The following is a 13508-nucleotide window of genomic DNA, read 5'->3' on the forward strand; positions in this document are numbered from 1 at the left end:
CAAGATAGTACGCTTTATCACTCAAGGGTCATGAGAAAATGGCCACCAGGACAGTTTGCTAACCTTCGCTAGATAATTTTTCACAGATATCATCCAAAAAGTGTAAAAGCATAAAAGATATATTATCTTCAAGCTCAGTTTATTGTAACATGGGTGTGATTCCCTATAAAACCACTTACTAAGTAACTGTTCTGTGTTTTTCAGCACAAAGTCAAATCAGTAAAATATCTTCTTGACAGTCTAAGTGTCAGGAATAAGATGACACCTCTTCTTTCAGAGACTAACACATTATTTATCATTCTGCTCTGGTTTACTTTTTCTTGCCACCCATTGCTCTACAACTCTAAAAGCACTTCTCAGCTTCATGTCTTATGTAATACAAGGTTTGCACTAATACCTGAAGCCAAGCCAAGAATTCCAGAACTGGTTTGCATTTTCCCAAATGCTAGCAATCCTTTAGAGTTTTGCTCCTATCTCTAAGATAAGTAGAGGCTTGACCAGGAAATTTCGGCTTATGTTAACCATCTGGGTGGCAGTAGATGAGTAGTTTCTGCGGGGGAGTTTGAAGAACAGATCAGCCTAGTTTCTCTTGATTCTCCTAAAACAGTTTTGCACTACATCATCGCAGGTACAAACTCAAAGTCTGGTTTCAGAGCACCCTGGTTTTCCCTCTGAACAGTTTTGGTTTTATTTTCCCTTTTAGATGAGACCAAAGTCTACAGGAGTGTAGTTTCATGTGAAACACATCCAACCACCAGTGTGAAAATTCAGCTAGATTGATATGCAGAGCTTGATAGTTTTGATACTAAATTTTAACTCAGTACAGAATAAAGTTCAATTTAGTATCCAAACCTCTTGCTGATTCTTACTTAACTGGAGTCCGTTACACTGCTGAGAAAAAATTACCCTTTGCATTGCCCAAAGAGGCATTAATTAGGACAAATAAGAAGCAAGCCTCTGAAGCTTCTTTTGGGACCTTGCAATTATCGTAAGAGCTGAAAAGTCTAAAGCAGATTATTGCTGGCCAAAGTTAAAACAGGAAGATACTAGAGTGCTGTGTACCCAGTTCTGTAAAACTGGGCAATCGATTCATTAATACTATTACAGAAATTATAATTGTACCTCATCCAGATAAGACAGACCATTGCGTTGATATAAAAACAAACAACTGCAATCCCGACAACTTCATAATGAAATTAACTAAAGGGCCAGTAGCACAAAATAATCTGAGTCCTCACAAATCCATTTAGTTAAACATGAGCTGGGCAAGAGTGGTCCCTAAATGCAGCACTTTACTGAATCAGGCTGGAGGAATAACATGCCATTAGATTATTTACATCTTATTTCTCGTCAGCCTAAGTCTGTTCCTCTCAGGAGTCAGAGCTCTGCATTTCCACAACCACCGGCTGCTGTGATATTCTTCTTAGCACTGTGAACCAACAGCGGCTTTAGATATTTTTCAGTTTCTTATCACCATTTTTACCTGTCATGTTTCCCCTCTCCCCAGAATCTTTGAGTAATGTTTGGAACAACACAGATCTTTTACAGTGTAATTAGAGTCTTACCAAAATAGCTTTGATTGTTCAAATTTATCATTGATAGCAGAGCTCAAGGATGTAGACCTTTGCGCTATCTTGCAAATGATCATTCCTGGTTATTCGTATGGCCCTTTACCCTCTTAGGTTACAGCATGATCACTACCTCCCTATAACCACAGCAAATTCTTTCCCTCCTCTTCATGTTTTGGAATTGGGTCTGGCCACTGAGCAATGCAAAGTACAAGAAGAATCTATACAAACACTATGTGCAAGTCCCCTACTCTTTCTGTACCTGAAGTTGAAGTAACTAAACTGCTTAGCTCTCTGGGCCGCAGCACATACACGTGTAAGCTACGTACCCAAGAATTTTAAAGCCAACAGAAAATTTAAGCAGTCAAAACCATTTCAGAGATACCAACCTACAACTCAATAAAATAATTACAGAAAGAGCTGTACTGTTTCAAGCTCATCATCATTTTCAGAGCAGAATCCTTGGTAATAGTGGAACTGTTCAAAAGTGCAGCTAAAAGCTTCACTGGTTTCTAGTGACACAGAAAATGCTGTTGAAACCAGAGCACAAAGAAAGAGGACAGTCCTTAGGGAAAAAGCACATTAAAAATTGTGAAACTGCAGTGAGATGTGGTGCCGTAAATAAAGCATTCTTCATTAACCTCGAGAACAAGCATTAGACTTCAGCAGGGTTCACCTGTGTTGACAATAATTGTTATACCTAGCAGATTCCTCCAGCTTTTCTTTCTGTTTCTCCTTTCTATTTTGACTTAGTCTTTAAGTACCCAGGCCCAAGTGTCTACAGGAGTATGCCTACAGTAGCAATTAAAGCATAGCAAGCATGAGTATTTGATGCATATATTTAACTCCAAATTAACCTCCCACCCTGGCGAAGCAGGTATGCGGAGTTCAGAAGCAAGTGCTTCAGGACAATGCTTTTCTTCCATTCCACTTAATTTTCTCATGGTAAGCTCTTTTCATTCTTCTGCAGCTTAACGATTACTTCTAGATTTGCCAAGTAGTATCTGGTAGTACCTTGCAGCCACTTCCCTTCAGCGTCATACTACAGAAGGTGACTGGTAGCGGAGAAAGTTCATGGAGTTTTGTTTTTAAGCTAGACTATTTAATGGTCATCTCTACAGCTGCTCTAAAGCCACATACTTCAAAAATCTGACCACCTGCTCTATTTGTTGCGCTGGTTGTCTTCCAAACATACCTTCCAGTTTGGGAAACATCTTTACCCCAACACTGCACTGCACTTAAATAAGAATCTCAGTTGAATAAATTGAGGTCTTTTTAGGATTTGGTACTGAGGCTAATAAATTGAATCACAAAGAGAACGAAATGTGCAAGGCAAAACAATATAATTTCGGACATGATTTTTAAAATGCAGTTCATGTCTCCTTTCGCCTCGTTTACCCGTAATGTTAATGGTAGAACATTAGTTGCCATGTTTGTAAGACAACTGTAGCTGGTCATATAGACCATAACAAGTATTTTCTTCACTAGAACATAACTATTGTAAATACCTATAAGTAAAAAATAAGTGAAACAGGATTTATCAGCACCTGTTTGAACCTGCTTGTTGACAGGTTTAATCCATAAGTACTCAGGCAAATTCAGAAGCGAGCATATTTCTTGACATCTCAGCACAGAGGAAGGTATTGGTTTTAAGCTTCTGTTTGCTTCGCCCTGGATTTGTTAGTTTCTGTGAAAAGAGATTTGCCCAGGGCATCAGTTATTTCACATTTTTCCAGATGCATGTCTAGATGGGCTATACAAAAGGATTTATCCTTTAGAGATTTTCTTCCAATAAACGAGTTGTTTGCAACTACAACTAGGCAACTTCATATATATGCCAGAAAAAGCTGCAAAATCATTTGTAGTAAGTCCCTATACCAGGCTGGCAGGACTTTGTCACATTTTCATGGATATATGAACAACCGTCCTGTATCAGGATGAACTGCAACTGAGATTTTTCTTTATTCTAATATATAGAGAGAGTGTCACTGTACAATGGGCATTTTCATTAATTAAAAGCTTCAGGTAAACCTTTGGTCAAATAGATAAAAATCTGTCCACAAAAGGGGAGATTAAATTAACCTGCAAATCACTTCTGATATTTAATATTCCACCTGGTATATTTGCTTTGGCTGAAGACTTAGTCAACTTAAGCAATTTCTGTTCTACCTAATTGACAGATTTAACTATAACACTTGATTTTATGACTTATTTTTCACCTTCCTGAAAAGGCAAGAATGCCCCCTTTTGACAATTCCATATATTTCCCCCATGAGGCCAGGAGAGGGAGTAGTAGGTTGTATTTTCCCCGAGAAAAAGCAACACTCCGGATGGCAAGTATTATACTCAGTTCCCAGCAGACAGCTTTCATCCCTCTGTTCATTACTCTTTTTAAAGACCAGGTAGAATTGTTTCCCGCCCCCCAACCAGGAAGAGCTGCACACTTGCAACGAAGAGCATCTGCCATAGGAGAGTTTTAGACAAAAACTATAGGCTTGGTAAAAAACAATCTTCCAAACATGCAAAGAGATGCATGTGTCTACTCAGGTTAATCTGTGCAAGCTCTGTGCTCTCTTACACAACTGAAGGTACAATGTAAATCCCGATCACCTACAATCAATGCAACTGTGCAGATGCTTGCCAAAACATGATATTAAGGTCAAATAAAAATAGATCCTCCCACTCTTCTGTCTCCAGTTATACAAGTTCTAACAAAAAAAAAAGCCCAAATAAGTATTTTCCTAGACTCTCACTCAAACTGAGGCTTTTGTATTGCTACTGATGGAAAGCCAAGACTGCATGCATGTATTTTCACTTCAGAATTGCCTGTGGGGAAGCCTGAAACATGCCTTGAAAGTTTTCAAGAATTCTGAAAAGAGTCACCATCTGATCTTAAGCAATTTAAGCAATCCCATGTTGAAAAGCTAGTCTTCATGAGCTCTCTAGCTCAAAGATGAACATTGCCAAGTGACATCACCCTCCAAAAGCTGACTCAGAGGAGGAAGAAAACTCAAAAGATTAAAAGCTTATTTGTGTATTTTCCAGCTCTTCCAGCGGGTGATTATCTCTGCCTGAAAAAAAAAAAAAAAAAAAAAGGGGGGGAGAAGAAAATCAAATGACATCACAGAATATATCAAGACAAGTATTTCTGAGAGAAAAACAGATCAGTATAAATAATGCAGCAGAAGGCTCTGGTTAGATACCAGCTACAGTTAACCTTGCCCACATCACAGCAGAACAAGAAGCAGAACAGCTGCACAGGCTTGCACCAGAGGCTTTGTCTCTCTCCTGACCTCAGGGACTTGCCCTAGTGACAAACAAGCTTAGAGAGCTGCTAGTCGAGTCAGCCACAGAGCATGCCAATCTCAATCACTCACCTCCAAATGGAGAATAAGCATGATCTATGGACTGGATGCTGGACTTTATACCCTAGTTCACTCTCACGGATTCTGTTTCTCTAGTTCAGAGGAGAGACAAGTCCCTTCACTTGTGTCATCATGGAAAGTGAAGATGAATATACCCTTGAGACTTGTGACAGAGTCACCCTATATAATAACACAATTATCAAATTGTAACCTCCTTCTCTGAGTCAAAGGTGCTTATGGTACTGGATTGCACGGTATTTAGTTAACAACATGCAACATTTTTATGACAAGCACAAAATACCTTATTCAGCTAAAGCTCACGAACACTAAGCAAGCAGCATGGAATAACAATTAAAGTCATAAATTAAGCAGAAAACTCAGGTCAAACCTGGGATTTTTTTTCTTTTTACTTGACCAACTAAGTTTAAAAACACATGCATGTCACTTTATACCTGCACAACAAGCACCTGGATCCAGTGAAGGAAAAGAGCAAGCAGGTGTGAAAAATCAGATAGGGTCACAGAATGATGGCATGGTATTAATAAGACCCGAAACCACAGACATGCCATGTTTGGGACTAGGAAGTGTATCAAGTCATTCACCTTATTGTTTGGGCTAATTTTGCCAACCCAGATTTATGCAAGTTTAACATGAATTTCCAGCTGCTTCAGAAAGATAATCATAAAAATCTTAACCTACTCTTGAAAAGAGAAGTCTTAATCATGAAAAGACTTCTTCCTGCATAAGAGTAAAAAATAATTTAAATGATTTACAGTTTTGGTTTTGAACCATCAAAAAAGTTTCCTCCAACATTACTGAGTTACTGCATTTGAAGAGCTCATCACTAGCCTGTTGCAATCCAGCTACTATATTTTCAGAGAACTGTGTGGGTATTTGGCCACATACACCCTATTAAAACTGAACTGCCTTGGGTAATGAAGTCATTGCATGTCTAACTACCCATGCAGCTCCTTGAGAAATTTTAAGGGACTACACTGACATTATATTCTCCCCTCTTCCATGAAGAGAATGGGAAAAACATTCTTGAACAACATGGTTTGCAAACTAAGTTTTCATGAACTTCATCAAGTGGCATTCACTAGTGACAGAGGCCTTGCCAATTTAAAAATTGTACTCTTCAGTGCCAAAGGTACTCAAGGTGGCTCCAATTAAACTATGCCACTTTGATTACAGGCTTTCACCAGCTGAGAAGCTAGTTCATCACTTTTAAATGAAGAGATCTGGAAAATTAGTAACAGGAAAATCAGAAAATTGTTTCGTAGTACTATGGAATTGAATAGCTGTTTGTAAATACCTTCTCATTGTGCTTTATCACTTGTGGTTTACTTTAATGTGATGACTTAGCTCACACTGCTATTTTTAAAATTTCTCCCCAAACTCCTTCATGAGCATCCTAAAACACATCACAACATGCTACCTACAGGGAGACACTGCTCCAAACAAGCACAAATCCCTTTACCTGAAAAACAAAAAGCACCTGGGAAGAAAATCTTTCCCATCATTCCACTTTTTGTTTTTCCTTGTGTTCATCAAAAGCTAAAGCAGAAGCAGCAAGTTTTCCAACACAGTCTGAGGAACTAGTTCAGGTTCAAGTTGTATTGTTTCAGTCTGAACTTGGTTCCTACCTAACCCTGTTCAAATTTAAGCAGGGTGCTCACTTTCTCAGCTACATCCACCTCACACATCTTTTATAATAAAGATAGCTTTAAAGCAAGCTTTCATCTTCCTTGTGTTATCCAGATTTTTAAGTTGCCTGCACAGCAGCCAGGATGTATTGTTTCTACTCTTTTTCAGTGTGAACAGAAGTTATTTTCTTCTTGTGTAATGCTATGAGGCATATTTAGCTTTGTTTTCTATTTCCTAAAGGAGAGCTGCGATCAAAGACGATAATCACTTGATGAAAGATTCAGAAAATTTACCCCACATCAGCCTCTTCCTCCCCCCTCCAAGGACGTTCACTGCTACACTCCTCTGACCACTGTTTTGATTATTAAGCAGCTCAGTGAGGATATTACTCTGATTTAGAGAATGTTTTACTGGAATCAGGTTCCAAAGAGCCTCTTCCCTTCTACATGCAGTGTGTTTAGCATTCACTATCAGCTCTGGGATTTACTGAGAACTCGGAAAAGCCTATTCTCATTCTCCACAAAAGATTAGAGAATTTAGGTATTTCTACAATTACAATGAACTAGTTTCTAGAAATACCTTTATCAAGAATGAACTCTGCTTCACTGAAATTAGATTCTCCTTATCATTATTTTTAAAGCTGGCTAGATGATTTTGACAATTTTAAAGAAATTCCACTAGTGACTATGCAACCAGTATTTCCTGCAGTCTGTGCTCTCCCAGGAAAACGAAGGCTTATCTGTTGCCAGCCAGGAAATATTCACTAGACTGGAAGTCTACCGTCTACTTTTTGGGAAGCTGCAGTGCTGGTGGTAAAGATTGAATAGTAGAAAGGCTTCTTTTCTAATCTTTTTCAAGTTCTGTACTTCACAATGGCAGCACAGAATGAAGACTGTTAATTACAGTACAGTATGAAACTTGCAATATGAAAATCTATTTATTCTCAGTTTAAGTAGTTGAAGATAATTAATAGTTTTATCTTCCCACTTGCCTCTCTGATAGGGTACAAACAGAGGAATAGAATAAATCTACATGTAGTTGGAAGTACCAAGATAGGAAGTTGCAGTCTAAGGGAAGTATATTAATCTACCTGTTAGCCTCTTGCTTAATGAAAAACAAAGATTTCTACATGGGTAAAAATAAACCCCGCATTGCCAAGCTGCAAGTTAACAGTTCATGATACATGTTTATTTTATCACGTCAGACCCAGCCTTTCGAAGAGCCCTTCACTTGGAGTTTACATTATACCTCATACTAGTTCACGATAACAAAATTTGCACAGCATGATGACAAGTTGGATATTTGGCAAGTAGGTTCTTCCCCCAGCCATGACTAACTAGGGGTGGAGAACGCATACTACACAAACATCTAAACTCCTAATCACGTTATGCCTAAAAAAAAGTTTTACTTTTAGTTTTACTTCCACAAAGCAGCTGTAGAAATTAAAATAAAAAGTAAAACTACACAGCCGACAAATTCTGTTGCACTCACATGGATGCCATGGTGAGGACAGTCCTCACACCAGCAAGATCACTAGTTCTGCTGCTAGAGGATCTCAGCCCTGAGATTCAGAGCTGAGCTCTGCTCTTGCTGTGCTCTTCAGACAGGTGACCTGGAAACTACATGGCATAGCCAGTAGGACCACATGGAGAAGTCCAATTAGAGAATGCAGAGTCACAGCAGAGTCCACTTCACACAGCACATGTGGGAAGCTCTATACCCACTAAATCCTCTCTGCATACGAGTACCTACGATTTATACAAGAATCATTTGGTCCAGCAGCAATACCCTGAAACATGAATAGGTTGTATGACAACCAAACTCCAACTCAGACATTAGAAAGACAACTCATGGACTAAAAGTTAATCTTAACAGTACCCATGGCTAAGATCATCACAAATTTTATTTCCCCAAACTGTTGAGTTTATTCATATGCATTAATCAAGAATCCCCAGAAACATTAACAAACACGTTGGTCATCCACCAAGGAAAGGAAATGCTAGTTACCAAAAGGGGTAGCTGCATGGATGGGGATCACCTGGCAGATCTAGAGACCACAGCTGTTCCCTTCACTTCCCCACCTCAAATGACAGAGCATACATATTTTCACTTGCTGTTTTCAGCTATCTTTTAACCACACTTTTTTTCATGTCCATGTTGATGTGACCGGAATCATTTTCTTTATCAAGATACATATGATACATATGATTTGAGCTGTTTGACTCTAAGCTAAGCGCTTGCTGTTTTCACAGGTGATACAGAAAAGTATGTTAAAGCCAAGTGTTCAAGCACAACTTTGGGCATGCGCCCATCTCCTGCACAGTTTCACATTACAGTAAGACATTCCCAAGGCTTGGCAGATGAGGGCATAACGAGAAGCAGTCTTGCACAAATCAGTGTTATCTCATGTCTGAAATAAATAAATATTCTTGTACAACAAATGAAAAACTAGAGTTTTATTATTGGAGAGTGAACTGAGCCATCCCAAAAATGGTTACTATATCTAGTTATCAATTAAACAAGAGCTCCTTAGTGAAAACGGTGCTTCAAAGACAGAAGGCTTCTCTAACAAACTCCCAGTGAAACGATTTTGAATAATCTCACAAAACAGTAATGGTACACCCAAAACTTTCAGAGGAATCTTCCCTGTGAACACCTCCCTTTTATGACATGGTTGCAAACAGTAGAAAAGTGGAGAAATCTTTCAGACCAAAAATTGAATTGTTAATAGAACAAAAATCAAAACCAAAAACAAATAGATATTACTTCGGAGAAATTGGGTGGATGAAAGCACAGTAAAGATAACGCACCAGACTAGGTACAGACACCAAAAACACAAAGCCTTTAAAGAAATGTGCTCTAGCTACACCCATGGTGACCTCTTCCCCAGCTCCTCTCCTGCTACTGTTATATTATTTCATGAGAGCAGGGCAGCAGGTTTTAGTGAACTTTAGGTACTTCCTCCTCTAAAGGCAGAGATAAATGCAGTGGAAAAGCCCAAACAGCACTACTCACATCCCACTAAGTTTTTCAAAGCTATCGTCCTCTTCATCTTTCTGTAATATGGTGACAGTTGCCCCTCCATAATTACTCAGGAAAAACAGCCCAGTATAAGAAAATATCAAATGGGATGCTCAGAATTGAAGCAAGTACATAGAGAACATCAGGAATGTCTTCACATTTCATTTTGTCTCTTCCCATTTCAGTATAAGGAATGGGGGAATACATACCACTGGAAAATAAGATGCTGTGACCAAACAGCAGAACAAATGGCATCTTCCTTGGAAACCTCCACGAGACAGCATGTCTCCACCAGAGCACAATTCTACACATTTTTATGTGTTGCCCATCCGCATGGCTGCTGAATAATTATTTAAAAGATCAATGTTTTGCATTAAAGCAGAATTACTTATTGTGTTATGGTTTTGGTCATTTCCCTTCAAATAATGGGAAAGATTAGAGACAGTTAAAAACAAGCAGAGCTATACAACCTCCCTAGGGCTTTGCCAGTTTTCCTGTACTGCAGAATGGAACCTGGTCTCCTCAGGCATAAGAAGGCAGCTAGATGAAGCAGGCCACCTCAGAGCTCCCTTTGACAAGCTCAAGTTCACAATCAAATTGACTGGTTTTTGGAAACAAGTTAGATGCTAAGTTTCTGCACAAAGTTTGACATAAAGCTGCCGTGTAAAAAGGTGGGCAGGACGGTCCAACTTCTACAAGGTGTTACTACAAGGTTAACGGACAGGAAAATTTCTCCCAATTCTCACACAGAATTGAGGTGTTTCAGTAATTATCGGTATCCATTCCTCTCTCTAAAGTTTCCCTGCAAGCAGTAATCAGAATTATATACGATCTCTGCATGAAACTAATGAATTCATGACAAAGAAGACTCCTCAACACGATAAGAGGGAGTGCATCAGGAGTATTAGCGTCAGGCTTTAATGCCCAAGAACAGTCTCACTGCCACGTTTGAACTATAAAGGAACTAGAACAAATACCGGTGCTACACAACATCAGCTGTCTAAGGACTTATGTTCCCACCCCCATCCCAAAATAAAATAAAGCAATGAACAACACAAAGATGAAAGTTCCCCCTCTTCTTCTACTGAGGGGGAAAAAAATAACTGTTCCTGCTCTCTAAAGCTATTTGTAGATCAAGCTATAGCACATTCTTCTAGAGAAGTTTCCTTTCAAATCAAACACTTGTTAAACAGCACAAGTTCACACCTCCCAGCACTCCTGTAAGATAAGGATTACCATACTGCCTTCATTTTACAGGTAAAGAGAAAGGAAAAGCCAAGGCACAGTCTGCAAATGTGGGCAATACCCTCTCATCAACTAATTGTGACCCAATAGACTTTCTACACCAACACCTACCATATAAAATGTTTTCTTCACATGTTTGCTAGCAGAGAACACTTTTGTTGTAAACTATTTTTTTCCCCTCTAAAATAAGTCCATTTCTTACAAACCTTTCCTCCTCTGAGGGAAATACTTAAAGGTAAACTGCAGTGGCAAAGATTCTGCATGCATACCACCTTTGAAAGGCACTGGAGTTCAAGTCAAGTCTTTACAAAACCAACACGCTGAGATTCTCTACAGGAAATGCAAACACTTCAGGAGCACTGACAGCCAAACCTTAGTTGTCCCCTCAGTGAAGCCCCAAGAAATTGAAGCAGCCTTCATGATTCCACTCGCCAGCTGCTTATCCAAATGCTAGCATACACAGACCTCAATAAGCACACCTTTCACTTGGAGAATGATGCTGTCAAGCATTGAAGGTCCTCTCTGCACTTCCATGTAAATAGCCCCAAGAGACTGTTGCTACATCTGATGCATGTCAGTGGAGGCGAGGGAAGCTCCTCTTCTATGGAGAGAGCAAACTAATATCAAAAATGCGTGAAGTGGAACAACAAAACTGACTTTGGATTTGGCACAGTTGAAACAAATAGACCACTGAGGAAACAGTTGGAAAAGCAGGAAGAACGTCCTTAACTCTCTCTGCCATCACCTTGCTGGTTCCTAGCCATTTCAGGCCATACCCCACAATCACACTGCAGAATAGCAGAGTCCTTTAGATGATTGGCTCAGGTAATCAAAGCAGAAAATAGCTAGAAATACTGCCAAACGATTAGAAGAGAACTGGTTGTAAATTTAAACACCATTTTGATTCATTAATCTCCAACAGCTAAAGACAAACCTAAAGCAAAATTAACATGATTGTAAACTAAGCACTCGTATCCTGTGGCTATTTTTTGGCCTGCTGAGAGAGAATGAGCTGATCAAAGAAAGACACTTCACCACGAGCAGCAAGATTAGTGCTGCTTCACTGAGCTCACAGTTAGTTCCCATTAACTAACCTGTTTTAGAAGCTGGTAATACCATAATTAATCTTAGCTTCAATTTGAAGTGAAAGAAGGGAGTGACCCATCCGTCTGACATTGTACGTTACAATCCGCTGCAAGCTTATTCATAGTCTTTTGTTGTTGTTGACCAGGTGAAGAGCTGTAACAAATTTCACATTGAGGGACACAAGTTTTAAGACTTTCCTGATAATGCAAAGCAGAAGTATTGTTTTGCTGGCTTAGCGTACAGTGGCAAGCTGAAGTCATACCAGGTGACCACAAATAAGCAAGGAAATACACTAGAACTGTCAGTATCAGGAACTAAAAGCTAACAGCTATTATTAGCAGCAAACACGCCTAGAAAGATATACAGCAACTTAATAATAGTCCCCTCCGAACACACCCTCTGAGCAACAAGTGTTTCAGCAATGACAGTCTGGACTGGCTTAAAATATAAGTGTTATCTGCATTTACATTTCTGTATAGCTTATTCAGTTACCAATACCAACATTTCATCGAACTATGTCCCTTAAGTTCTTGAAATTCATGAAAGAGGGGAAAAAAAACCTTCAACCACCACTTGTTTGAATCCATCTATCTGAAATCTGCTTTCAGCAACCCTGCCTCCTATTGTTCAACGTTATCTCTTCCCATACATCTTCCATATAACGTGATAGACGGTAAAGCCTGAGAGCATTTGTTAGAAGACAGCTTTCCAGAATTGAATTTCGTGTTATTTTCAGCTGATATTCATCAGGACCTAAGTGTATATATACAAATTATTGCTGACAAAAATCTTTCCTTAGTGAAATATGGTACATTACACAGATAACATCTTCCTTATTTGTAAGAGGAATCCAAAGTTTGAATAAAATCTTGGCCTGATAAATTATTCTCAGTTCTGTGTGTAATGTTTTAATATCACCTTTTTCCTCCATAGCAGTTTCACCTTTCAGTCCAATTTTGTATGTTGCAGCGGAAAGGTTTGGGTGCAGTTGTTGGTACATAAATTTTCACGCGTGTACCAAAGGTTTTAACTTTCATTCTCCTTCAATCATTAACACATCAGAACATTCAAACGTAGGAAAAATCATAAATTAACTTGCCAAATAAAATATATAGCACATAGATAACTATTTCTGAACAAAGATGTCTTTTTATGGATTGCAACACATAATTCATCTGATAAAGAGCTGCACGACTAGGAAATAACAGTAAAACATCCCAAGTTTTCCATTCACTTAGGCGCACTGCTTGATACCATCTCCACATGACTCTAGCTGTGCTCTCCCTCATGAACATCAGCTCCTCAGAGACATTTCTTTTAGTACAAGAACCATCTCCAGATAAATGCATACAACCAAAGCTACCAGTAAGTCAGCTGAGAGATGGCACTTACGTTGAAAGGTGATCTGAGCACGGACAATCCTTCACATATCCAGGAGATACAGAAAGTTCACCCTGTAACATTTGAGTCACAACATCTGACCGTGGTAATATTAACATGCAGCCCTCTATGGATAAAAGTTGAGCCTATAAAGTTAATAGTTGCGCTGTCCCCCCAAAGGTAAGCCTCCCAGCTA

General features: G+C 39.1%; 1 protein-coding gene across 6 annotated transcripts in view; it reads right to left on the reverse strand.

The window, feature by feature from the left end:
* Nucleotides 1-13508, reverse strand: part of BCL11A (BCL11 transcription factor A) — a 136945-nt gene that overhangs the window by 120164 nt on the left and 3273 nt on the right. For 2 of the 6 annotated variants that reach the window (XM_072035222.1, XM_072035214.1), the window contains exon 1: nucleotides 11941-11958. The exons of 3 other annotated variants lie outside the window; for them this stretch is intronic. Coding sequence is in view for 1 of the 3 variants with exons in the window: in XM_072035218.1 (XP_071891319.1) it covers nucleotides 11941-12022 (82 nt within the window). In the remaining 2 variants the exon portion in view is untranslated. Of the gene's footprint in view, nucleotides 1-11940; nucleotides 12038-13508 lie in introns of those variants that run through there. One more of the 6 variants, XM_072035218.1, reaches the window with a different exon arrangement.

This window comes from Anas platyrhynchos, chromosome 3 (genome assembly GCF_047663525.1).
Source record: "Anas platyrhynchos isolate ZD024472 breed Pekin duck chromosome 3, IASCAAS_PekinDuck_T2T, whole genome shotgun sequence".
Classification (NCBI taxonomy): Eukaryota; Metazoa; Chordata; class Aves; order Anseriformes; family Anatidae; genus Anas; species Anas platyrhynchos.